Genomic DNA, 26,538 nt, shown 5'->3' with positions numbered 1-26,538 from the left:
CTGACCCTGGCCCACACTGAGCCTGATCTTGGCTCTGTCCATGTGACTAATTGGGAAGGACACTAGAAGTAAATGACAAACATGCCCAGAGAGTGTAGGCTTCAGACCCCATCTTACACACAGGCTTCCAGAAGCTCAGAGCATTTCTAGGATCCTAGAGGTCATGAGGCTAATAGGTCCCCAAGCAAGGATGCAGGACTCCAAACTCTAAAGTCCTTTAAACTACCCACACTGATCTTTTATGCAGCCCTTGTCCCTCTTGGAAGAGGGCCATTGGCATCAAGGCCCTAACTTAGCCTTCCAAAGAGGCACAGTGATCAGCCTAGAGACCTAGCCTATGACCTGGACCTCCCTGCCTCTGCCTTTGGCCAAGGAGCTCCAGTGGAAAAACGTCTAAGCAGAGAAGATAGAGGCTGACTCACAGTGACCTGCCTCAGCATCTGTGGGGTGGAGCTTGGCATCATACCCTTGCAGTAGGCAAGAAGGCTGAGGCCCTGCAGAGGGGAAGACTCGACTGAGGGGGTGGGCTGCCGTGGAGTGGGACAGATAGATGTAACAGTTCCCATCTGACCACTGACTCCAGCAGACATCAAGACCCTCTGTCTTCCAGAAGGATGCCCCCAGGGAAAGAGACAAGGCTGCAGAGCAGATCCTGAGAGGGCCCTGGGACTCCATCAGCCTGGTTTCCTGCCCACACCTGCTCCATATGGTTTTACTCAAGAGGCTCAGGGCCTCCAAATTTTTGTTCAGTGAGAACCTCCCTATGTCCCAGAGCTGTAAACACAGCTGGTGGCGGTGGTTAAAGTGGGGCTGTCCTGGGACACCTCCATCCTAGACTGTAGTTACAAGCATTCTTTCCAGATGTTCCCCCCATCAGCTCAGCACATGTCCCTTGAGGGCTCAGTTTGAGATGAACTTTCAGCCCCTGACAGCATGAGCTCTCTCCAGGGCACTAGACTCCTGAGATATAGCTTGGAGGACTCTGCTGCCTGGCAGAAGTGAGCATGTCTGGAAGAGGGCAGCAGTGGGGCAGGAAGGGCTCTTTCTCCAGGTCGTGGCACACTCATTTCTGGCTTTTTAAGGTGAGGTCTTACTATGAAGCCTTGGATGGCCTAGAACTTGCTATTTAGACCAGGCTGGCCTCGAACTTGTAATCTTCTCCTTCCAAGTGCCAGAATCGCAGGGATGCACCATCACACCCAGCCTGACCTTTTAAAGAGTTAAGGCTTGACCAGATGCCCTTTCTTGTTTCCAAAGCTAAGGCAGAGGTAGGTCCTCTGTTGGCAGGGGACACCAGCCTTCAGCTTGTAGTTTCCTGGCTCCGGGCAGCTGTTCTGTGAGTGGAGGTGATCCTAGCTTGCTTCCACATTGCCTTAAACACTATGACCAAAGACAACTTGGAAAAGAAAGGGCTAAGTTCAGCTTACAGGTTACAGACCCTCAAGAGGGGAGCCAAGGCAGGAACTTAAGGCAGATGCTGAAGCAGAAACCAATGCTTGCTACTGGCTTGCTTTCCCTGACTTGCTCAGCTCCACGTCTTATGCAACCCAGGCCCTCCTGCCCAAGGATGACACTGCCCACGGTGGAAAGTGCTAAAGATTCTCTCTTCCCAGGAATGTCCAAGTTTATGTCAGACTGACAAAACCTAACCAGGATAGACACCCACCAGGGGTAATTAGTAATCAGCATAAAAGCCTACTAGGTGTAAGCAGCAATTAGTGATGGTTCATTAGTCTGCAATTAATCAATAAAACTCAAGATGAGAGCCCATCACTCTGCAGAAGATAACAGCTCACTTATGCTCCAAATGACAGACTCTGGTGATCCACAAGGACTTGAACAGCCTTGGAGCCGGAAGAAAGATGAGTGAAGCAGGGGTGTGACTTCCCTGCTAAGTCTGAAATGAGAGACAGATGAGAAAGGGCATTGGGTTGGACTTTGTCTCAGAGCAGCCTCTCTGTCTCTTTATTTATTTATTTATTTATTTATTTATTTATTTATTTATTTATTTATTTATTTATTTATGAGTACACTCTAGCTGTCTTCAGACACACCAGAAAAGGTTGCTGGGAATTGAACCCAGGTCCTCTGGAGGAGCAATCAGTGCTCTTAACCACTGAGCCATCTCTCCAGCCCAGCCCCTCTCTCTTTAAGGATTCCCTGGGTGCAGCTTTTTGCCCAGCAGTTACACTGGGGCTTAGCCAAGTCCAAAAGAATCAGGGATTTCCTTTCCGCTATGTGACCTCAAAGGACCCTGAATATGGTCTGGAATAAAGATAACTCCAGAAAGGGCTCATTCAGGAGGTCCAAACACCTGACTGCCCAAGTTTGCCCACCCTGTGACTTGCCCTGAACTGGCTCCTGACCTCGGAATCTGCCAGCATTTCCTATGGAAAGGGTCCTGTTCTTGGGGACATCTCTGTGAGCCTTGCCTCCTCCAGAAATCTTTCCTTGCTAGCCAAGATAGGTAAGCTCAGGGGTAAGAACACAGCCATTGACCCCCTCTGTAGAGGCTTTGTAGCTCCTTGACCTTGGGGAGAGGTCTTCAGGCTGCAAATGCCTACAGGAGGCTTGAGACCTGGGAGTCTGTCTGCCACTTGCCTTCTAGAAGATGAGGAAGCTGGTGTCCTTGGCTCAGGGGCTGACTTGAAGAAGGCTGTGGGTGGGGTAGAGTGGGGGGCTTGTCTGGTCCTGGAAGCTAACCTCCAGAACATCTAGTCTGAACCTGTCTTCCTAGTTTCTCCAGGTGAGTATCAACAGAATCATGGTGGACCACTTTGAAGGGTAGCAGAGCCTTTGGTCTACCATGTACCCGTATAAAGATCTGTCCTTCATTTATTCTCAGAGCCTGCTTGAGTGCTTCCTTCCCCACGTTTCTGGGAACATTACTTTGGTCCTATTCGTCCTATGAAAGCTTGTCAGGACCCCAGCAACCAGAACAGACTGAAAGGATGTCCTTCTCTTTGCTTTGTTTCCCTGGTGGTCTAACCTGGGATTGAGAAGCCAGACCTTCTGTGTAGTTTTTCTTGGAAGTTCTGAAAGGACTGGGAGGCCCAAAGGACTGTGGGACAGATGGAGGAGATGGGTTCAGATGGGCCTGGAGAAACAGCGGAGGCAGCAGGAAGCTAGCAGACTGCCAGGGAAGTGAGGAGAGGGATGGGCATGGCTCAGTCAGTAAAGCGCAAGTGGAACGCTCATGAGGTCCTGAGTTCAGATCAACTCCCAGTACCCATGCAAAAAGCCATGTTGCCTGTACCCCCAGTGTTGGGGATGCAGAGACAGGAAGATGCTTGGGCCTTATTGGCTGGCTAGTCTAACCAAATCTTTTCTGAAAGATCCTGTCTCAAAAAAGATGGAGAGAGAACTAAGATACCTGCAGTCAATTTCTAGGCTCTACATACACGTGCCTACTCATACACACATGTACACACATGCACACGCATACTGGGATCAGTGTCAGGGGAGAGAATGGGTATATAGTGGGGCATACAAATTGAAACAATGTGTATGTACATACAAGGCAATCCGTGTGTGAGTGTGTGTGTGTGGTGTGTGTGTGCACGCGTGTGCCTTGTGCATGCGCACGCATGCTCTTCAGCTTCCATCCGTGTCTGCCGATTGCCCACATCTCTAACCCTCAGCAGCAGCCTGTGGGAAGCAGATATTGCATTTTCCCTAAGTTGTGACCTTGAAGAAAATAAAAAGACAAGAAGCGTCTCATTCCCTCCCACTCACAGATGAGCTTGGACCTGGCCCCTCTCATGAGGCTGGGGTGGGAGCCCCAGGTGATACAGGCTTGGAGGCCTGCAATTATTCAGACACACTCCTCTTGCACCCTGGGGGAGGTATAGGCCTTGCTGGGGATTACATTTTTCTACAACTTAGGGCTCAAGGTAGCTGGACCCCTCCTCTGTACCAAACCCCAGTCCTATCCTGCTGAGACTGGACTAGGTCTGAGGCCTGAGAAAACAGGCACCACCAGTTCCTTTAGCCCATGACTGAAGCTGCCAGGCTGTTTAGGGAGGATTTGGCTTTGGAGATAGGGAGAGAGGAGCCTAAGTCCTTGTAGACAGCTGAAAGAGATGGATGGAGTCTTAGAGAGAACCCCTGGGCTCTGAGGTTGTCCTGGGTGGCCTGAGCTCCTTTTGAGCCTGTGGACCTAGAACTCAGCCAGGTGCAAGATCACAATGCAGAATTGGGACTGGGAGTCAGAACCAGTCCCTGACTTCCATTTGGGAAGGAATTAGAAGGCTCTCCCCACCCCCAGCTCCAGTTCTAGACTCTCATCAAGGCCCAGAGGAGTCAATCAGCTGTGCCAGGAAAAGCCATTATCCTGAAAGACTCCCCCACTTGCTAAAAGCTTCCTCCTGCCGCCCCCTATCTCTCCCCCTGCCCCCTGCACTCCCCTCCCATGGGCCTCCTCCCTGCCTCCCTTCAGCTCACTCACCTTTCCTGACTACCTCTTGGCTAGGCTGGGGGAGACTTAACTCTTTCTGGTCCTGAGGGAAAGCTCCATCTAACTTCATACATCTTTTAACCTTCCGGCAAAACCCCCAGAACTTGGATAAAGGAGGAGAGAGGACAGGGGTGTGGGAGGGAGAAGACAGGCTGGCAAGGACGGGTGATGGGTTCCATCTCAGTCTAGCCCTGACTTTCCACATCCTTGGTTTTCTATTTTCTATGCACATGGAGTCATTTGAAAAATCCCTGAGAGGCTCCCAAGGATGAGCCTGTAAGGGGGCAGGTTTGTGACGTGTGGCATGTGGGAAGGCCTGCTTTCCTTCCTGCCTGTCCTTAGTGCGCCCACATTTCCATGGCCACCGCTGCTGCTGCTGCTGTCTTTTCTGCCTCTGTCAGAGGTGCAGAGCACCTGCTTGGGAAGCTGAGGTGTCTGTGCATTTATGCCAGCATGGTGGGGGATGGCAAAGCTTGGGAGTTCTCTGCTCTATGGCTTTGCAGGTATGGCTATAAAGATGAAGATATAGGATGGCAGGAGGAGTTCATGTGGCATCCCTCAATCAGCCATAGTCACAGAGATAGGACAAAGGGATGACAGAGGGAGGATGTACCAGGCACCCCCTGCTGGGTGCTTGGTTAGCTGCCCTCATGCAGGCTGGGTCAGACACTGCTCATCCGTGATTGCTGTAATGTAGCAGAACCATTTACAGCCTGAAAAATAACACAAGGGTCTTCATTCTTTTATCGAGCTGTCTAATGGCCCTAGATTGCAGCGACAGTCATCCTCTACACCTACAGGCTATACTGAGCTGCAGAAAACCCAGCCAGGCTCCTTCCTCACCTGCAGAGCCTGCCCCTGAGAGTCTGAGTGCTCAGGGCTGGGAAGCTCTCTTTTCTGTCCTGCACCCAGGTCCCAGGGTCAGCCCAGTGTTCTGAACACAGTGGCAACATGGGAGGCAAGGGAATGGGTATATCCCACTGAAAGGACTCAAAAGTGAAGCGTCCGGGCCAGCCTGGGATTCTGGGCCACACACTTAGAGAATGAACGCCAGGAGTGAGCCGCTTAGGTGGGTGGCCCACAGCCAACTGTCATCTAGAAGCATTCTCCCACTGAACAGATCCCAGAGAAGAGGGTCCGGATGGGGTTTGTGCGTAGAGGTGCCTGCCAGGAGCCCTCTTTGGCAAGGAAATCACAGGCAGGTATAACATCTGTCCTGCTTTCACTGTGAGCTTCCGGCTTCTGCAGCTAAGCAAAGGCCCCAGCAGTGGCCAACAAGGGGGTGTAGTCACCATACAGGACAGCTGAGGGGAGAAGCTGGGCATCCATTAAGCCCAGGACGACATGAGTGTCTGTGTGGGGGAGAGCTGCCCACTTTCTGTCTACCCTGTCCACACAGCAAAGCCCAAGAAGAAGCCACTCTCTAACTCAGCTGTCCCTCCTCCCCAGAAAAACCACATCAGAGAAAGCCAACAAACACAGTCCTCAAGCGATGACCTCTGTGACCTCAGAACCCACCAGAGCCCCCGTCTGGGGGGACACAGTGAATGTGGAGATCCAGGCAGAGGACACAGGACGGGAAGGTGAGGCTGGGGGCTGGGCACCGGTATGTGGGAGATGCAAGTGGCTTGAGCCCCACCTGCCATGGAAGGCAAAAGCAGTCTCTCTCAGCACAGCTGGAGGCCAGCTGAACACCTCCCTGGGCTCCGATAAAAGCATTTAAAAAAAAAATCATAATCCCATCACGCCTCATCTCCCCAGCCTGCTGGAAAAATGAGTTGTTCCACATAAATGAATTTTCCAGACAATGTGAGCTTATCGTTTTTTATGACGGTTGTGATTATTTTCATGGTTGTTATTACTGCCATGTCCCACTGAAACAGCACATTATCGTTTTGTAGCATGTCTCCACGCCTCTGTTATTTAAGTCCTCACCTCTTAAGAGGAACGGTGCTACTTAGAAGAGAACACTGAGGCTTGGGGAAATTAAAGGACACAAGTCCTGGCTTATGTCACCAGAGCTCCAGGTGCTAGCTGAATTGGGGTTTATTTAACTAATGCCTCTAGCTAGAATAGAGCTTTATCTCTGGCTAGTCCTCCCTGGGTCTTGGACCAGGTACCAGTATGTGCACATGCAAGTATACTTTGCGTGTTTCTCACAGTGGGAGCATCTGATGTCCCCCTCAATTGAGAGGTTGGTATGGACAGACTGAAGTATGAACTGCTGGTGTCAGATCTGCCTGGGGGCACTGGCATTGGGCACTCGCAGCCCACAATTGCTCCCCTTGAAGTCTCCCTTCACTTCACAGAGCCAAAAGCTGACAAGAGTCAAAAGATTGTGAGAGGAAAGGAGACAACACAGCGGGCTCCCTCCCACACATGAGGGGAAGGCTAGCCTGTAGTCAGACGAGAGAATGGTTTTCTTCCTGTAAAAGAAGTAGTGGAACTGTGGGGATTGTTTGAGAAGATATGGAAGAGGGGGGATTAACCTGGGATTTTACACAGATGCAGATGTGTGCTTATACATTCATGCCTTTATGAGGACCTGTGTGCAGGCTCATTCATGTGTATATCATTGTATAGGAAGTGCTGTCTGTGCTGTAGCCGCCTCCCCCACCCCCACCCTCACCCCTACCACCCCTCCCCCCTCTCTTTTTCTGTGTGTGTGTGTAGCCATGTGAATGAACCCTCCTGCCATGCACAACTGGGGTGAAATGAGGAAGGATGTGCCGAGGTCAGTAGTCTTGGGTCTTTTGTGTAGCAAGAGGCAGGACTAATTACAGGAGCAACAGCAGGGTGAAGAGACCACATGAGTCAGGGTATATTGGCAGGCACCTCTTGGCAGATCGAAGCTGCTTGTTGGAACCTAGTTGGAACTGGTTGCTGTGGTGATATCTACAGTGGGGGTAGGGAATTGGGGGCCAGGCCAAGAGGCAAGAGAATGGTGGGAGGTAGCTCAAGGACACACTAATAAAAAGCAAAGGGGGAATTTTAGACCCTGGGTCAAGGCCAGAGTGGGTGGGTAGCCAAAATGGTGTGTTGATCCCACATGAGGAGTGGTGGAAGGAGGAAGGAAGGGTTCAGTGCCCAAATAGGAAGCCAAGGAAGCACGTTTGGAACATGAAGACAGCACCATAGTCGGAATGGCTGACCGTTCCCCCCAGTTACAGCTCAGAGCTGGTTCCCTACAAAAGCAGGCTGTTCTAAAACAGGCAGATGCAAAGGTTTGGGTGATTTGACGGGGGGCGGGGGGGGGCTATACGTTTACAGCTTCCTTGACTACTGTGGTCTGGTCTTGGCTGGGAATACTGAGAAACCCGCGGCAGGGTCTTCTCGGGTCTGCTCAGAGATGTGTGAGTGTGTGAAGAGCTGCAGATGGTTAACAAGGGAAAGCTGGGGGTGGGGGTGGGGTGAGGTGGGGGGATTGCTCATTCATATGCACACAGTCCTTCCTCAGCAATCTTAGGGATTGAGTAAGATGCTTTCTGTTTGGGTCGTTTAAAGTATTAATGTTATACAGAAGCTCAGAGAGGCTAAGTGACTTCCTAGCGGAAACAAATTAGCATCTTGGTAAGGGAACCCAGACCTACTGACTTCACTTCAAATCCTGGAGGTATTATACTTCCTTCTGGTCAGCTATGAGACTTTCTGGTACCTCTTTCCTACTGGGTATGAATCCTATGTAGCCTGCCCTTGGCAAGTGCAGTCCCTTGTCTATGTGTTCTGGGTGGCTTCCTTCCCACTCCCTAGTCAATCAGCTCTGAAGATGGGAGGGGTGCACAGGGCCGGAGCAGCACCCCTTCCTGGTGCTGAAATGTCCTTTGGGGAAGGTTGCCCTTCAGGCATATTCCTTGCCCCCCTTTGCCCGTTTTTCTCTGGATCTCTTTTAGCTTGTCCTCCTTCCAGTTTCACCTTCCCTCCCCCTCCCCCTTCTCTTTCCTCGTCCCCCATCTCTTCCTCCTTTTCAAACCACAGATTTCCAAGAATGAGAAAATGCATTAAGAGTCGCCAGTCCAACCTCCTCACTGCCCATATCCTAGCTGTAGGATGTTGCTCCAGTTCTATGGCCCGTCTGAGTGCCATTAATCATATTTTAGAGAGAGAGGTGATGATGTTTACCATAAAAATTTATAGGAATAATAACTGGGCACTTGCTATCACCATGCCCGGAATACAGCAGGTGCTCACGAGTGGGTGCCATGATCATTTCCGGGACATTGGCTTTCTCCTTAAAGTTTGTCCTGATTTTACAAGACAGTGTAGAAATGTCTACTAAATGGTGTGTTGACCTTAATTTTAATGTCGTTGGAGGAGAGACTGGAGAAACAGCTCAGTGCTTAAAAGCACCATGACTATTGCAGAGGACCTGGATTTAGTCCCAAGTACCTGCATGGCAGCTCACATCTGTCTGTAACTCCATTCCTAGGGAACCTGACACCCTCTTCTGGCCTCTGCAGGGACAAGTCTCTCTCGTGGTGAACATGCATGCATGAGGTGACACTCACCCACAAAAAATAAAAATAAGTAAAATCTAACCTCCCTCAAAGAGTTTAATTTACTTGGAGTAGGCTTCTTAAAATTATTTATTTTTATTTTATGAGTATGGGTATGTTGTCTGCCTGTACGTCTCTGTGCATCACGTGCATGCAGTGTCCACGGAGGTCAGAAGAGGGCAGAATTGGAGGCACCAGTGTTGCGAGCTGCCATGTAGGTGCTGGAAACGGAACCCAAGTCCTCTAGCTCTCTGGAGAGCAAATAGTGCTCCTGACACCGAGCCATCGGTCTCCCCAGCCCCACGGAGGAGACTTCTTATAGGTCCTTAGATTGAGAGCGTTCTTGAGTAAATTGTTTCTTTACTGAGGCTCTGTTTGCCTACCGGAAACATGAGAGACACCTCCTTCCCATCCCACAGGAGGAGCTGGTGGGAGTGTGTGTGACCAAGGGCAGGGGTCTTGGTCCTGCACTATTACTGCTTGCCTGTAACACTGTGTTCATGCATGTTTATAGCGTTGTGTGACTGAGCTTGGTCCCGTGTGTCCATTCCAAGCTCGGAAGCTAACAGCACCTGATATGAAGCCTTGCCCTGGGTAGGAATGCAGACGTGTTGTGTGACTTTCCCTGGGGGGACAAATTTTTACCCCAGGTGGTAACCATGACAAACTAATGCTTCCCTCAAGCCTAGCTCGATGGCCCAGTCGGCTTTTTAGCTGACTTCAAGGCACGTGGGTAAGGACTTACTGTATGGATTTCCTTCCCTGTTGCTGTGCTAAAACACTGACTGATAACAACTTGGGGAAGAAAGGGTTTATTTGACTTACAAGTCACAGTCTATCATTGGGGAAGCCAAGGCAGGAACTCAAGGCAGGAGCTTAGAGCAAAATCAGTGGAGAAACTCTGCTCACTGGCTTTCTTTCTATGGTTTGGTCATCTACTTTTCTCATACAGACCATGCCCATCTGCCTAAGGATGGTACCGCCCACAGTGGGCTGCCCCCGCCCCCCCCCACAATTAGCAATTAAGAAAATGCCCTCAGAGGCATGCCTACAGTTCAGTCTGATGGAGGCAGTTCCTTAACTGTTGATAGCTCTAGCTTGTGCCAAGTTGACAAAAACTAGCCAGCACCGTTACAGGAGCACGAGTGACTCAGGGACAGCTGCATTGGTAGAAAGCTCACCCTCAGCATGGGTGGCAATGCACAAAAGCTGCATCCAGGAGCTTCTTGACCAAGTTTCAGGCAACTCCACCAGAGAGTTTCCTTTTGCCAGGTGTCGGCACCTCTTAGGGAAGGGCTTGTGAGTCTTGTCATTTTCTAAGCCTTTTCATTTAGTAGTCTTCCTGTGCTGTATGAGCCTCCCTCCTCCCTCCTTCTTGTTATTCCCTTCTCCCTCTCCACTCCTCCCTCCTCCCACCAGAAAAGAGTGTTACAATGCTAAGAAAATAGCTGCACAGGAAAGACATGCCACCCTCCGCGTGTTCCATTCTCTGTCTGGTCTCAGCGAGGTCCCATTATCCCTCACTGTCTCACATCACTGGAAAAGCTTCCTCCCCCTCTCCAGATTTGATCCTCAAGGTGATGGACAACAAGAGGAAGAAGGAGCTGGTGTCCTACGACATCCCCATTAAATACCTGCGCATCTTCCACCCATACCAATTTAAGTTAGAAAAGGTAAGCCCAAGCTAGCCCTAGCTCTGGGCCTAACCTCTGGCTGGGTAGGGAAGATCTGATGGGAAAGCATTTTGATGTTTCTAGTTCTCTGAGGATGGCATTGGGGGTGGGTCTAGGTGATGCTCCTCCCAAGCCAGAGATGTGGAGTATATATTTAGCAGGCAAACATTCCCCAGAATGAACCCTGCCAGGGGCACAACTGAGCATCAGCCTGGAATAGAGAGTCCAGCTTCTCAGCCTTGGACTGGAATCCTTAGTGCTGATTGGTGAAGGAGATGATCCACTCTGATTGCTCAAGTATTTATTAAACACCTACGGTGTGCCTGGTGCTGGGCCATGGAGGAGCAGAAGCCTCCCTTTGCTCTCCCCTCTACATGTGCGCTCCAGAACCTTTCCTTTCAAAGGAAAGCACAGCGTGAGATTGGATTGCCTGGGTTTGTCTCAGCCCTGCTGCTTTCTAGCTGTATGCCCACGGGAGGCCACTTTATCCTGGACCTCCATTGCTCCTCAGCAAAGGTGAGACAAGGAGCCTCTGGACAGGCTCCAGTGTGGTGATGGCTAAAGTGCCTGACACACGGGAAGCACTCAGCATGTGTGGGTTACCCCCCCACCAGGCCCTGGCACTAACCTTCTTCCCAAGCAAGTCTTCAACTATGGTGCCAGAGATCATTATCTTCCTTGGGCTCCTAGACTAAAGAAGGGGAACCAGGGCAGGTAGGGAAGCAAAGACTCCAAGAGACCCTGGAGCTAGGCCTGAATCTGGCCTCTTGGAGCATCTTCCAGGTCCCTAACCCTGCGTCCACTTACAGCCCAGGCCTCATTATCACATCTTCACCAAGAGAGCAGGCAAGCAGTAGTCCCTTCGAGGGCAATGAAATATTCAAATGGAAAAGGGGAGATTTATTGGATGGTCTTCTTGGAAGGGCTCCCAGGGACCATGAGCTTTAATTACCGCTGGAGTCCCAGTGGAGCAATGCTAAGCAAGTGTCCGCACAGGGCTGGATTTATGGCCAGGCTCTGCCCCTTAGACACTCTCCTTCCTATATACCTTCTATCCTGCCTTCGCCCCATGCAGTCTGAGAAAAAAGATGAAGCTGCTGCCAAGACCTGCCTGTATGCCACCGTGGTTCGGAAGGGCAGCTTACTTCCCCGCTACGTTGGCTGTGACCATACAGCTCTGGAGGTACCAGCATCGGGGTACTATAGGGACAGATAGAAGCCTTAGTTGCCTCTAAATGACCTAAGCATATGAAGCAGAGGTATCTATGAAAGAAATCAAAGAGGGAAAGGGCAATGAGACCTTCCCAAATTAGCTTGTGAGGTAGCTCAATGGACAAAGCTTTGCTGTGCAAACCTGATAAGCTAACAGAGTGCTGACTTCACCAGGTTGTTCTCTGGCCTAAACACACACACACACACACACACACACACACACACACACATGCACACACACATGCATACACCATGACATAAGCATTCCTCACACATACAAACATACCACACACAAAATAAGAATACATTTAAAAATATTAAAAGTGTCAACAAATAAAATAGCCTGAGTTTGTGACGACAATCCCTGATTGGGACAAAAGTGGCCTCTCTTCCCTGTATTGCCCTTGGATGTAGAAAGAAGGGCCAAGTGGCAGCTGTGTTCCTCACATGCTTCAGGAAGTAACATAGGTTCCCATGGATTTTGTGCTCCTGGGAGCAAGGAAGAGCCTACCTCCCATGCCCCTGGCTGTGTTCAGTCCTGTTCTTCCCTGGTGAGGTAATGACCCATAACCTAGGGCCTAAGATTCACAGACAAAAATCTCCCTGGCCCTTCCTGAGGTTTGGCCCATCAAGTGCTTGCGTATTTGCAACATCGTTCACTCATTCTGTCTCCCGACAACTATTCATAACCCTCATGTACTAGCAGACCAGGCATTGCCCCGTACCATAACCGCTCACCTTTCAGCTCAAGGACCTCTTCTGGAGTAATGACTGATGCTTGAGGTACACATGGCCCAGGGATCTGAGCCCTGAGCCTTTCCCTAGGCAACAGACTCACATCCACAAATATCCATGTGCAATCCACAGGACTCTGGCTCAAGCCTCCTCCCTACCTTAGCAGACCTGATTTGATCCCTCGCCACGTAACACTATGAGTCTGGTAAGGCAGTAACCATTCTCTAGTCCCAAGTCCCATCTGGGGACACTGAGACACAAAATGAGCCTGATATAAGAGCCCAGAGATCCTGAGTCACAGAACTTACAGTCAGCCCAACATATAGGACAAAAAAGATTAAAACCAAGATGGCCTTACTGTCACTAAAGCTTCATCCAGGGAAGGGGCCACATCCCCACAACTGTGGACTTGCACCACTCCTGCCTCAGTTTCTGGCTTGTCTGAGTCTGAGATCCCCTGCCTGCAGCAGCCCACCCACCCACTCCCCACTCCAGCACAGACCTTTCTCCCGACTGTGTCTCCGGTACAGCCACAGGACCTCTTTTGCTGATGGTAGATGAGGGGACACGGTTGAAAAAAAATTGCTTCAGCTACTCACCAAGCTGTCACTAGCAGGGGTGCTGGCACTGCTGTCTCATTCATACCTGACAGAGTCAGCACACACTAGATGTAAATTATCCATCCCCTGAAGACACACCTAGACCATCACCTTCAGCCCTCATACCTGCTGGCGTTCTTGTGAGTCATAGGGCCTGACAGACCTCCAGTGACATCAGAGGCTCACTGGGAGGCTCTTCTGAGAGCCAAAGGCACTAAGGATGAATTAAGTACTTATCAGATCAGATCAGTGTAGAGTTAGCCACCAGCAGCCCAACAGAAATGGGTCCAGGCAGAAGGAGAAGGGTAATGAGGTGAAGAGAGGGTTTCCTTCAGAGTAAGCCCCTACCTTTAGGCTTCTTTTTGCACTGGAGGCTAGAGCCAGAAGACAAAAACTTCAATGTACACGTTGGAAAACTGAAGCCTAAAGAGGGTCTGGGTCTGGCTCTGGTTCTGGCCAAGGTTTTCCAAGCTGAGGCAGACCCAGAGGGGAAATGACCCCTCTGCTGTGCCTAAGGGCCACTGTCCTGCCTGCCTTTCTCCTTAGGACATAGCCATCCCTTGAAGCTGGTTCAACTCCACCCTCCCTAAGGCCACTGTGTCTCTCTCAGTCTCTTCCCAGGTCTCTCTCTTCCTCCATCCTTTCCCTTAACACCCAGAAACCCAGAGGCCCCTCTCCCTTCATCAGTCGCCATTTCCTCTTCAGTACCCCAAACCTTGCTAACGTCAGCTCTGTGCCAGGCTCTATGCTAAAAGCTGGGAAGACAGCAGTCAACGAGATAGATGCTTGTGTCTGCGCATGCCAATTTATCAAATAGAGAACAAACAAGAGCTAAGTTAGAAGCTTCAATTCTGATGAGTGCTACAGAGGAGGAATGCAGAGGCCACGGGAATGGCTGCTTTGGTGACAGTGACCAGAAGGAAGCCAGGGGTGCCGTCCCAGAACCTAGTGGAAGACAAGCGGCTGTCAGGATGGATTGGTAGAAGATGGGAGTGGGGACACTCGGGGAGAGAAATTGGTTTGTGCAAAAGCAAAAGCAAGAATGGGTTAGCATAGGAAAGGAAGAGAGATTTGCAGCAATAAGAAGGGCTTGGGGAGCTGGCAGGAAATGTGGGCAAAAGAGCAGACAGGCAAACACCTACACTGCAGGCTTTGGCAACATGGTGAGAGCCATGAAATGCGGGATGACCAGGCAATACTCCTGCTGAGGACTGACATCCCAACCACCCTTTACTGAGAAAAGCCCTGCAGTGAACAGACCCCAGAGCTAATGAACACCAAATCAGAAAGTTTTCCGTATGACCAACACAGTTGGAGAAACCTGCCCTGGGCTTAGTGTCCTCGGTTTACAAAGTGCCCTCTTGTCTCACGCTCTCATCAGAGAACCCTTACTTGAAACCCAGAGGACTCTATGACCAGAGTTTTGCTCCAGAGCACATAATTGTCTGGACCTCCCTCCGCCCCCGTCCTGGACTCAAGCTTGTCCACTTTGTCCCTCAGGGCAGCTGAATTCCAGTAATGCCCAGGAAATCAGGGGCACTTGCCCCAGTCAGACCCAGAGGGTAACTCCCTGGAGTAGAGAAGCTTTGAGCAAAGAAGGAAGCAAGGGGAGCAGGAGCAAGAAGGACCAGGTCCCAGGGACAGGCAGAGGCATGATGATCACGTGGTCATGGCAGGCGTAGGGACATGGGGGTGGGAGAGATGGCAGGTATAGGGAGGGGGTATGGCTGTGCCTCTGGGAGGGTCACAGCCACAAGCTGTCACCTGCTTCTTCTCTTCTGCAGGTCTTTCTTCGAGGAGTCAACGAGCCCTTAGTCAACAGCCTCAAGCCCATGGTGGTAATTGCTCGGGTAGTTCCCAACTATACTGAGTTTAAGTGAGTTGTGGAGGGGGCGGGGCAGGGGGCTGGGATGGGCAAAGCCTCCCCTTCTCCTAAGTTCCCTCTGTGCTCCCCACACGCCTTGATCTGAAGCCCTAGTGAGCTCCGTGAGCAGACTTCACCTTTCTCTTCCAGAAGACCTTGAGCCCCTGGAAAAGGAATGTGGGGATCTCCCCTGGGACTTCTGAGCATGTAAGGGGGGGGTCCAGCATGAAGAGCAAGAAGGAGCCAGAGTTAAGGAGGCCAAGAGAGGCCCCTTTCCTGCCCAGGGGCACCTCTGCCCCTCCAAAAAGCATGCCACTCCAAGACCACAACCTCGCAGTACCTTCTACCTCTCAGGTTCAGGGCTTAAGGCTCCTGCAGCTCGTTCGTTGTCCCCAAAAGCAGATGACATGAGGCCTGCTGCAGTGGTCATACACCAATAGGCCCAAACTGCAAGCAGCATAGGCACACATGGGCACACATGGGCACACATGGGCACCTTACTCACGGGCCCCCTTTACCCCTTAAGCATAAGCCAGGATTCCCACAAGTCAGGAGGAACTCTGCTAACATCTTTTAAAGATGAGGTGGGAAGGCAAGGCCCATTTTAAAGGCAGTAAAGCTGATTTACTCTGATGCAGCCAAGGTACACCTCAGATCCCTGCTAAGGGAGCCTGGGAGCTACAGCTGTATAGCAGTCATCTCCTGACTAAAATTAGCCTTCCCAAGGCTTGGGCCAGAGCTCACCAGCATGTTCCAACCAAGGTCCTGGCCTAAGTGAGGTGGGCCACTTCGCTCTCTCCTTCACCGCAGCCCAGAGGCTAAGTGTGAGTCCCAGCTGTCAGAGTGGCCATGAGTCAGAGAGTGCCAACTACTGTCTCCTTGCCTCTCCAGGGCCAGGCAGGCCAGGCGGGATCCTGCCTCTGTGGGGCTGCCCCTCACCCAGGTTTCCTTCCCTATCTCATCGCCAATGAACTTTGATGTGCCTCGGATCAACCAGAACGGGTATCCTCAGGTATGGCTCCTTCCCAACCGTGGCCCCATTCATTCATCACAGCATCCGTTAGCAACTCAGCTGACTGCTGAAAGCGTCTGCTACACCTCACTGCTGCCCAGGATCGTTCCTGTGTGCTGCCCAGGACCTGCCCTCAGGGCTCCCAGAGATACTAAACATTTACCCAGATCATGTTTAATCTAGTAACAAGCCAGCAGAGACTATCAGAGCTATGACAAGAAGAGAAGGGGAGACAACAAACACTATGGACTCTGCCTGTCATGGGGCACCTCAAGTCAGCAGTCATGGGGACAGAAATACTGTAGTGTTATTAGGGGCTAGGGAAGATAAAGAGCAGAGGGATATGGGATTGTGAGTGTCAAACCTTTAGGAGGAGGAGGAGGAAGAGGGGAGGAGGAGGAAGAGTGACATGTGTGCACATGTGTGCGTGTGAAGAACAAAGGGCAATACCCAGTGTTTTCTACTTTATTGTTTTTATGTTTCTAAATTTTTCAGGGGGGGGAGGTACTTTCATGCCACAGCACAAGTATAAAAGTCAAGAGGTTAACTTACGGGACTCAGTTTTCTCTTTCCACCTTATGGATCCCAAGGATTGAACTCAGGTCATCAGATTTGGCAGCAAGCGCCTTGACCCACTGAACTACCTTGCCAGCCAGCCCTTCTTCACCTTATCTTTTGAGACAGAGTGTCTCACTGAACTTGGAGCTCACTGACTCAGTTAAACTGGCTGGCCAGCAAGCCCCAGTGACCCTCCTGTACTGGGATTACAGGTGCTCACTTGGCCCGGCTTCTTTATACGTGTGCCAAGGACAGAATCCGGATCTCCAGCAAGGTCCTTACAGACTTGGCCACTTCCTTGGCCTCTGTAATATATGTTTAACCATAGGAAAAGGGTGTTGATTTCTGGAGCGTTAGCACAGGCAAGTCTTGACCCCTCACCTTGTTTTGGAGACAGGGTCTCTTTCTATAGCACAGGCTGGCTTCTTACTCTCCATCAACCCCTCCTATCATCCCAGCCCTGGGAAGACAGGCGTGTGCCACTATGCCAACTTAGTCATTACTTTTTTGCTATTTTTCTTTTAATTCATTATCATTGTATGTGTGTATACATAATAGAGAGAGGTGCATCCATACCACACCACACATGTGGAGGGCAGAGGGCAGCTTTATGGAACTGGCTTTACATAGGTTCCAGAGAGCAAACTCAGGTGGCTAGCCTTGACAGCAAGCCTCTTCAGTACTGAGCCATTTTACCAGCCATTGGTCTTGATGTTTGATATGAAAGTGATGGTCCAAGGCAGGGCAGTGAAACCATCTATGTAATACAGTATGCAGTATAACCTGAGATGTAGTGTATGTTGGGAATGGGCAGAAGGCATATGTTTAAATATGCTGGAGAAGAGGTACACAGGTTGTGGCTGGGCCTAGGAAATGGTCAGATTGACCTCCTACGGACTGCTCCACTGAGAGCTTTCTGCACATGACGGAGCAGGCTTGGAAGACAGGGTGTTCTTGGAAGTCCCTCCTGACATCTGCCTGCTAAAATTAGAACAAGACACTCTGTTGGAGCCCCAGCTTTCATTTAAAAGACGTTGAAAGAAGGCTGAGACACAGGCAGGAGTGATGGTAGGCAGGGAAGGGTGGGATAAAGGGGGATCATAAGGACAGCTTCAAGCCCAAACCAATCCTCAGCCTGATTTCCCCAGAGGCATCTCACACATGGCCCTGCATTTGCACAGAAAATTATGAGCTGATCAGCAGCCATCCCAAGAGGCAGGAGGTACTGCCTGCTTTAATGAGTGAGCCTCTCCAGGCTTGACCACTGGCTACCACTACTGCCTAACTCCACATGAGTGGGGGCGGTACTCCTCACTACAGACTTCTCCCGTGCTTCTCCCACATGTGGGACTCAAAGCCAGAGCCCAGCAATAACAACACACTTGCTATAAGGCTTCCCAGTACCTAGGTGAGATTTAAAGCTGCACATAACTTGTGCAGAGATGCCCAGGAACCCTCAGGGAGAACAACAGAGGGACATATTGGGAAGAAAATAACGGTATCAAGCCAGATGCCCTGGGCTTCGAGAGCACACAGTCCCCTACCCTATCCCTTCTGAGATTCATTCCTCATCTTGCCAGTTGATGGGATAGGAACAAACCAGATAATTTCTAAAGCTGTACCTCTGACATCTTAGAGCGCTGTGTGTTTCCCACAAGCCCTTGGGCAAGGTGCTGCCAGACCCAGCAGACTAAGGTTGGAGTCTAGCTATGTGACTTGCTAGCTGTGTGCCCTTTAATAAATCAACAATAGGTCTGTATGATTCTTCCAGACCTATTGACTCATACCTGAACAGGCTGTTAGAACACAAAGGCTAGCCCTAAGAGTCTAGGGCTAAGAGTCCCTTCTGTCCCCTTCAGGGATTCACACCCTGAAAGCAGCCTTATCATTGCACCTGATGCTGGAATCCCACAGAAACCCCAGTTAGATGGCCTATCTACTGACCTACATCATAAGTAGCCTACATGCTGCCATGGTAGCTTTAAAGACATGATCTCTAACATCTAGCAATGACCATTTGGGCATCTAGCTGCTCCTAGGAGCTCCCAGGTTTCTGGCACAGATATGATCCAGGGATAATGAGGAGCTTGGGTTTTTATGAGAAACTCATAACTAACCCTGCCCACTAAGTGCCCAACCAACCTTCTCTCTGGTCTCCTTGGCCAAAATCATGTCACAAGCACTTCCTGGAGCCAATCACTTTGGGGGTGTGGGGGGAGCGGTAATGGCTCTGATGTGCTGATAGCCTAAACCAGCAGGTGTGAAGAGAAGAGGCACCTGCATAAGAAGGCTCTCTCTACCTTTTGGTGTGAGGCAAGGATGTACCAGGCTACCCTCAGTCTGTTCCACTCCTCTCCCAACCTGGTGAGGATGGCAAAACCTGAGCTCTGATCAGCTAAGGGATAGGCTAGACACATCTGCTTGGACACAGGTTTGCCTCCTGGACCCACCTGCTTGCTCCTGCACCTCCCACAGCCTGCAGAGTTAGGGCAGAACCCTCAAGAAGGAAACAAAGGAGGAAAACAGCCCCTGTGCCCACCATCCCTTTCTGACCCGGCCCTATCTTGCTGAACTCTCAAGTTTCCCATCACCCTGGACTCACTCCGGTGCTGGCTTCCTTTCCTGCCTGGTCCATTGCAGCAGCCTCTCTGGTCCAGCCTTGCTCAGTTGTTCTCTGAGAAGCAAGCAAGGCACACCTTTCCCTGAACTCCATGCTTCCCTTGAACCCCTCATCGCCTCACATAGAGGACCAAGCCCCTGCTAGCTATGCTGCTCACCCAGCCTCAGTGCTCATTGCTCCAGTTCTCACCCAACCTCAGGGAAGAACTCACTCACCCAGCATTCTCTGCGTCTGTCCTCTATCACCTCCAGCCTTGGCCTCAGCCCTTGGCTCTTCCCTGTGGCTCCTACAATAGTTTGCTCAGGCCCCTATATGATGGCATGGGCGGGTGTTTATTTACAAGCATATATGTGCTCTATGCTCTTAGAAGATAGGCTCCAGGAAGGGGCAGAGTCGGCCTCTTGCTCTCCCGTGGTCCCTGCAATATCCTACAAGTGTCTGTCATGGCATCCCAGGCAACGCTTGCTGAGTTTGTTCAAACTGAACTTTTTTTTGCCTTCTAACAAAATACCCATTGTCTCCTTCAATCTTGCAAACTGTTGGCTTTTCAAAGTGCGGAGCACAAGCCATCTGACAGAAAAACTAGGTCCCAAAGAGGGGAAAGGGCCTGCTGTTACCCAAACAATAAGCTTAACCTGGTCCCTGGGCCCAGAACTAAGGGTCCTAGCTTGCTGGAAGTCCCAGCCAGCACAACCCGCTAACAGCTCTTCCTCCCAGAGTGACTCTACTGTGCCTGGGCATAACAGACTGCAGTGGCTGAGGTAAGAGTGAGTGTAGCTTCAGAAGAAATAGGAGGAGGACAAGGGACAAGGGTCCACAGAATGAAGGCTCTGTCTCCAGGGAAGGCAGGTCTGCCTCAATGGCAGAGGGTTAATGGCTTTTCTGAAGATCACAGCTGAGGGTTAATCATATTCCTTAATTCTGAAACCCACCATAGCCTTTCCCATTAGCATCTTCGGGCCATGTCTACCCTATGCCCACCCCACCCCCTTACCCCTGCACAGCGTAAGGACCAGCCAATAGCACCTTTACTTTCACAAAGCTCTGAAAACAAATTGTTATTTAGCCCTGAGTCCTACGTGCGCTCGTGTGTGTGTGTGTGTGTGTGTGTGTGTGTGTGTGTGTGTGTGTTTTGAGAGGGGTGGTAACGGGGAGAGGGAGAGGGAGAGAGAAGATATGAGTATGATTCACCCTCCCCCAATTCTAGGTATGAAGGGATTTCTCCTGGGAGACTTACCCTGGGAACCCATTCAGGGAAAGGACTGTCCCTCCCTGGGCAGGCAACCACTTACCACCTCTTGCCGTGTAGAATCCATTTAGATCTGTTAATAAGTCCCAAAGCAGACAGCTAGCATCCATTAAAGAACCCTTTCTCAGGATAGGGACAATAAATGAGGCAGCAGGAAACTGAGTCACAGTCCCTCCCCCCTGAGGGCCCCAGGGCCTGGCAGCTAACCTAGGCAATGTGGCTACCTTCTTCTGATACCCAGGAGAAGGGAATGACTCTGGGGGGGGGGGGTGTCACAGTGTATGAATCAATTCTGAGAAATCAATACCAGGTCCCACAGAGCTTACGGCTGGCCTCTGTGGCCTAGGCTGCTGACCAGCCAACTTCCACCATGACATCTTAGGGATGTGCCCATGACTCCAGCCACTGTCTAGTGTTCAGGAACATCTGTCCCTGTGTTCATCACAAACCGTCTCCTTGGGGACAGGGAAAGATTATCAGCTCAGCCTCGGACAAGACTCCCGAGGACCAGAGCAGCCCGTTAGTATGACAGACATGAGAGCTCTGTCCCATCAGAAGTAGTACTGATATCCCTCCACCTAGCATCAGTAACTCCTGGAGTGCTTGTGTTGACCTTTTCCCATGATTATTAATCCCCTCGAGGAAGCAAAAGGTAGGAGCACTGCCACTGTTGCTGACAGCCCCTGGCTCAGCATCTCTTCCTCCCAGCAGGGCTCTACTGGGAGCAGGCAGCCCCACTGAGGCCCTGCAGGGCTCTATGCAAGAGAGTTACAGGCTGTTCTCCCACCTTCCTATTTATGTGGGCTCTGTGCTTTCCCATGAGTTCCGGCCTCCAGGGTCCTTCACACATGCTGAGCTCCGCGTCACCCCCACACTTTGTTACTTGTTTTCATTCTTCCTCCAGAAGCCCCTTCCTCCTTTTTCACTTTGCCACACCTTCCAGCCTCCTCTGGGATTAGTCAGTACTCTCACATTTTGTCTTCCAAGCCTTCTCCATGCATGTGCCCATCTGCTGCCTGACAGTAAAGCCAGATAAACGCAGGGTCTGAAATCTGAAGCCCCGTGTGGCCTTCTGAATGGGGCTGGAGGAGCATGCATGGAACAGAAAGAGGCTGAGTATGAAAACAGTGCACACATCTAGCATGTACCCTAGAGCATGGGAATTCTTTAACTGAACAGTTACCTCGGGTATTTGTGCTTAGAAAATAGTCTGGGATGCAGAGGGATGTGTCGAAGAGCATCCAGCTCGATGTTGTCATAGATTTAAAAAAAAAATCTTTTTAATGGGACAGCAAAATGTCTCTGAGGGTTAAGACACCTGCTGCCAACCCTAACAATCTGAGTTTGATTACCCAAACCCTAACACGTGATGGGAGGAGAGAGCTAACTCATGCAAGTTGTTCTTTGACCTCTGCATATGTAATGTGGCTCAGGTGTGCTTGTATGCACACACACATACACACATACATGCACACACATGCACACTCATGCACACACATATGCGCACACATTTACAGGCACACACATGTACACACGTGCTACACTCATGTGCATGCGTGCACATACTCACATGCCTACACACACACACAAATTAAGAACTTGAAGAGGACAACTCAGGGCAGTTGAACAGGACAAAGCATCATCTAGAGAATGCTAGGTGGGTTCTGGTTTGGGTTTTATACAACCCAGGCTGGACTAGATCTCTTGACATAGCTGAGGTTGTCTTCCAACTCTTTATATGGCCCAAGTTATCCTAGAACTCCTAATCCTCCTGCCTCTACCTCTCACGTGCTGGGATTATAGGTCAATGCCACCAAACACAGAGTATCTTGAAGTTACTAAGGTCATGAGTAATGAGATTTTCTTGAGACTCTGGGTATGCTTAGGCTTTGACTGTAAGTGGGAAAGGACAGAATGATAATTATACATATAAAATATATACAGAAAAAATGAGAACACAGTACTGAGTGGTTGTCTTAACGTAAGAATTTAGTAGTTATCCTAGTATTTATTTATTTATTTACTTATTTACTTATTTATTTTTCACTTTTGATAACTGAGACAAACACTTGGGGCAAGTAAGAGACACATGTACAACCGAATCTGAAGGAAGGTATAACCCACATCTGTTCTCACTCTTCCAGCTGTCCAAGCCTGGGGGACCCCCAGAGCAGCCCTTGTGGAACCAGTCCTTCCTCTTCCAAGCCCGAGATGGGGCCACCAGTTTCTCAGAGAACACAGCCCTGGTGCTGGAGTACTACCCCTCTGCCTCAAGTAAGTATCCAGTATCCCATCAGGACAAAGTTCATCAAGAGAGTCCGGTGAAGGGATGTTTGGGCTACCTGCCTCTGTCTCCTGCAAGGACTGCGTTTGGGCCTCCAGGAGCCAGGAAGCCCCCAGTGCAGGCAGTCCCTAGGGTAGCTGCAGAGCATAGGCCAGGACTCTCAGGCCAATCCTTACCTGGATAGCATAAGTGTCCCTCAGTGAGGAGAGAGTATACACAGGAGTATACGGCAGAAGAAGTAGCTGATCTCAAGTTCCAATCCCATAGTCTAAACTGAGGCACACACTCACTCAGAGGACAGAGACAGGGCAATCCAGAAAACTACCAATGGATATAGAATCTGCTTAGAGCTCATGCTGAGCTGATAAATCTCTGAAGAACCAAATAGGCAGTGTGTGTGTGTGTGTGTGTGTGTGTGTGTGTGTGTGTGTGTGTGTGTGTAAGGGAAACAGGAGGTAGGGAAGTAGAGTCATTGGGGACCCAGAGAGCTATGTGTCCATAACCAAGGATAGAGTCTGGGAAATACCTAAAAACCCATCTAAGAAGCCGGGGCAGTGTAACGGGTAGTCACTGACAGGACCTGATTTGGCCTTTCCTCACACAGTGCAAAGCAGTGAGCCATGGGCCCTCAACCAGCCCCTGGGTGTATCGGTGTTACCACTGAAATCTCGTCTATACCACAAGATGTTGACAGGAAAACACTTGCAAGGGCTGCAAGTGGAGCGGCTTCCCATCATCGTAAGTGCCTACTGTTAGCTGGTCCCCCACACGGCCCCATCCCACCCCTACCTCCATGGCTGCACCTGTAGAAGGGAATATGGCTTTTGGGGGGGTTGTTTAGATAGGGTTTCTCTGTGTAGCCCTGGCTGTCCTGGAACTTGCTCTGTAGACCAAGCTGGCCTTGAACTTAGATATCAGACTGCTTCTGCTTCCCAAATGCTAGGATACAAGGCGTGCGCCACCACCATCCGGGTAAATGTAGCTTCTTAGCAGCCTCTATCAGGGCACCCAACAAGGAAGCCTGCAAGTGTGAGGAGCCAAAGACGAGTCTTAGCTGTGGAGGTGGGGAGACAAGCCAGGCTGAGCCCCTGGAAAGGTAAACCTGGGGTCCCAGAGAATAAAAGCAAGGGCTCAAGCTTTCCCAGACCTGGGTCCAAGGCTTTCCCTACCCATCTTCCTACAGGACCTGGGGCAGATGACAATCTGCCAAGACCTCATTTCTTATCTCTATCCACTCATCCAGGGAACAGAAAGCAGAGGGTTATACTCAGGGTCTAGGGACTGAGTTCAAATTCTGGCTTCACTTAACCACTTTCATGGGATTATAGTTCCTGCCGTGGGAAAAATACTTAAGTGTTGGGCCTCAGTTTTCTTATCTATAAAACAAACACTCATGTGTGCATGCACACACACAGAGGCAGACCGACAGACAGAGAAACAGAGGGAGAGAGAGAGGGAGGGAGGGAGAGAGAGAGAGCTTGCTCACTTGATTGCTATGGGATTTGCTCAGAAAATACATAAAACATTTAAAATAAATTCTCAATAATGTCAGGCCTGGTAGCACAGGCCTGTAAATTCTGGAATGAAATTTAAAAATGGAAACTTTGAGGCTTTTCTGGGCTACAGGCTGAATTTGAGACCAGCCTGGGGACCTTAGAAAAGTAAATAATAAATAAATAGTTAAGTAAAAATAACATAAAATAGCCAAGACTTGGAATGTAGTTTTAGTGGAAGAGCACTTGCCTAGTGTGCAAGCTTGCAAGAGGCCAAAGGTTCGATCCCCACTGGAAAAATATGGGGAAACCCGTATCATTATTTTATCATCTTTTACATTTATTTTTCTTGATCTTTTTGAGACAGGTTCTCAGGTATCAGACTTGCTATGTAGCCAGTGATAACTTTGAGCTCCCGGTCCTCCTGCCTCCACTTACCCAGCTCTGTGATCACAGGCATGTGCCGCCAACATCAGTGTCTATTTCTGAGTCACCATTTCCCTAAATACTTCTGACATAGCAGCAAGCAGGAACTTCTGCTCTGCCAGAAGATGAGTGTGGAAGTGCCAGTCAGGTGTGAATGGAGTGAGAGAGCCATGTGGAAGCAGGGCAGGAACAGGCAGAAGGCCAGCTCTGGCATCTCACCCACACCCCTTGGCATCCCTCCCTTGTCCTGGAGAAGCCAGATCAAGAGGTGGTGGAGCAGAGGCCTGCCTGCAGCTGGCCTGACTGCGGACTTAGTGAGCCTCTCCTCCCCAGGACACCAACCTAAAAACCATCAATGGAGAAGCCCCCTCGGTGAACCTCTCCTTCCAGCTGCTTTCCTCTGAGGTAAGAGTGGTGGCCTGGGACGATCAGACATGTGTCAGTTCCCATAACCCCCTAAGTGGGTGACAATGTCCTTCACGGGTGCTAACCCTCGGGCCTGGGGCCAAGGAGAAGGAAGAGTCAATTGGTTCAGTTGAAAGCTCTGAAGGGATTTGAGGCCCCAGGAAGTCAGACAGAATGCTAAGACTAGGAAGAGGAAAGAACAAAGAGCCACAGAGACCCAGGTCTCTCTCTACCCCAACCTAACCTAACCCATACCTGCTTAACTGAGGAGGTGGGGGTCAAAGTTCCGTGAGGATGCCAGAGGAGATCAGTCCCTTCCTGTTGGGTCACGCACTTAGTGAGACCCCTTTCCTAACCCCCACCTCAATATTTTGTAGCGTGACTGCAGTCAAAATGTCAGTATACAGGCTACATTCTTTTCTATAACATGAGGACCAATATAATCCCAAGTTCCTCTGGGGGTGCTGTCAGGAGCCAGTTCCTTGCAGTGCAGGACTGGTGGCCCACATTTTTTGCTGGCTGCAAGCCAAGGTGCTCTCAGCGCCTGGAGACCGCCCACATGCCTTCTTACCATGGTCCCTGTACTGTGAAGCCAGCAGGCACAGCTAGTCCCCAGCATACATTGAAATTCTGACTTTCTTCTGTTCAGAAGACAGAAAAGACGCTGTGCTTTTAAAAGAACTGGATCATCATGTCTCGAGGTCTGCTATGCCGTAGAACCCAACAAAACCACGAAAGTGATGGCTTTCTATTTGGCAGTTCTAAAGATTTAGGTGTGGGGATCCGAGGATCCATTTTAGGATTGTGCTTTCCACAACTTAGTCCAAGCAGAAACACTGTCAGGGCCAGCCACGCCTGTTAGTGGCCATTGCCCCACCCCCAACCCCTAGCCAGATCCACTTAGGCCAAGTCCAGCTTTGGCATTGGTCACAGCTCCAGTGTACCTGACAGCTTCCTACTGAAACTTCTCCACCTCCCTCTCTGGTACTGGGGTGTGAGCAACTTGACTCTGCGCCCAGGAAATGTTTAAGAGCTGATTACGAGCTAGTCTACTCTTTCTAGCTTCTCAGGCCAAACAGCTGTGGAGTAGTTCAGGGTTTTAGGTCCTTTCCCCTGAAGAACATGAGAAATCCACGCTGTTGGGCCTGAAATGAATATCTGAGAAAATGACAGTGTGAAAGCCTCACCCCCTTGAAGCCCCTCCTCACTGCAGTGTCCGCTACCATCCTCTCCTGATCCCTCAGTCCCTGCTCATGGAACCCACACATATACACACCCCTAAATCAAAAGCAAGAACAAGAAAACCCAGAGAGAGGAGTCATGGAAAGCAAAAGATCCAGGGCTACAGAGATGGCTCAAGCCTGCCAACCTGAGGTGAATCCTTGAACTAATGTAAAGGTGGAGGGAGAGAACTGATTCCACAAAGCTGTGCTCTGACCTTTATGTACAACACACACAC

The 26,538-nt window shown here is 50.3% G+C and overlaps 2 protein-coding genes across 13 annotated transcripts in view; one reads left to right on the top strand and one right to left on the bottom strand.

Annotated features, from left to right (window-relative positions):
• The window catches only part of Ccdc33 (coiled-coil domain containing 33), a 90,151-nt gene that overhangs the window by 26,242 nt on the left and 37,371 nt on the right, over positions 1 to 26,538 (top strand). For 9 of the 11 annotated variants that reach the window (XM_017313444.1, XM_017313445.1, XM_017313447.1 and 6 more), the window contains 8 exons: positions 5,906 to 6,039; positions 10,513 to 10,622; positions 11,698 to 11,805; positions 14,953 to 15,044; positions 15,924 to 16,044; positions 22,616 to 22,745; positions 23,360 to 23,493; positions 25,008 to 25,079. In XM_017313444.1, coding sequence (XP_017168933.1) covers positions 5,906 to 6,039; positions 10,513 to 10,622; positions 11,698 to 11,805; positions 14,953 to 15,044; positions 15,924 to 16,044; positions 22,616 to 22,745; positions 23,360 to 23,493; positions 25,008 to 25,079 — 901 coding nt within the window. The remainder of the gene's footprint in view (positions 1 to 5,905; positions 6,040 to 10,512; positions 10,623 to 11,697; positions 11,806 to 14,952; positions 15,045 to 15,923; positions 16,045 to 22,615; positions 22,746 to 23,359; positions 23,494 to 25,007; positions 25,080 to 26,538) is intronic. The other 2 variants (XM_006511257.4, NM_001166282.1) reach the window with 2 other exon arrangements.
• Positions 1 to 26,538, bottom strand: part of Stra6 (stimulated by retinoic acid gene 6) — a 90,212-nt gene that overhangs the window by 61,423 nt on the left and 2,251 nt on the right. Inside the window, exons 1-2 of one of the 2 annotated variants that reach the window (XM_017313262.1) lie at positions 13,215 to 13,267; positions 13,072 to 13,116 (exon numbers count right to left, since the gene is read on the bottom strand). The exons of the other annotated variant lie outside the window; for it this stretch is intronic. Coding sequence (XP_017168751.1) covers positions 13,072 to 13,116; positions 13,215 to 13,252 — 83 coding nt within the window. The 5' untranslated portion in view covers positions 13,253 to 13,267. Of the gene's footprint in view, positions 1 to 13,071; positions 13,117 to 13,214; positions 13,268 to 26,538 lie in introns of those variants that run through there. 2 annotated transcript variants of the gene reach the window in all.

This window comes from Mus musculus, chromosome 9, assembly GCF_000001635.26.
Source record: "Mus musculus strain C57BL/6J chromosome 9, GRCm38.p6 C57BL/6J".
Classification (NCBI taxonomy): domain Eukaryota; kingdom Metazoa; phylum Chordata; class Mammalia; order Rodentia; family Muridae; genus Mus; species Mus musculus.
Note: the sequence above shows the minus strand (reverse complement) of the source record. Positions and strands in the feature narration are given on the sequence as shown.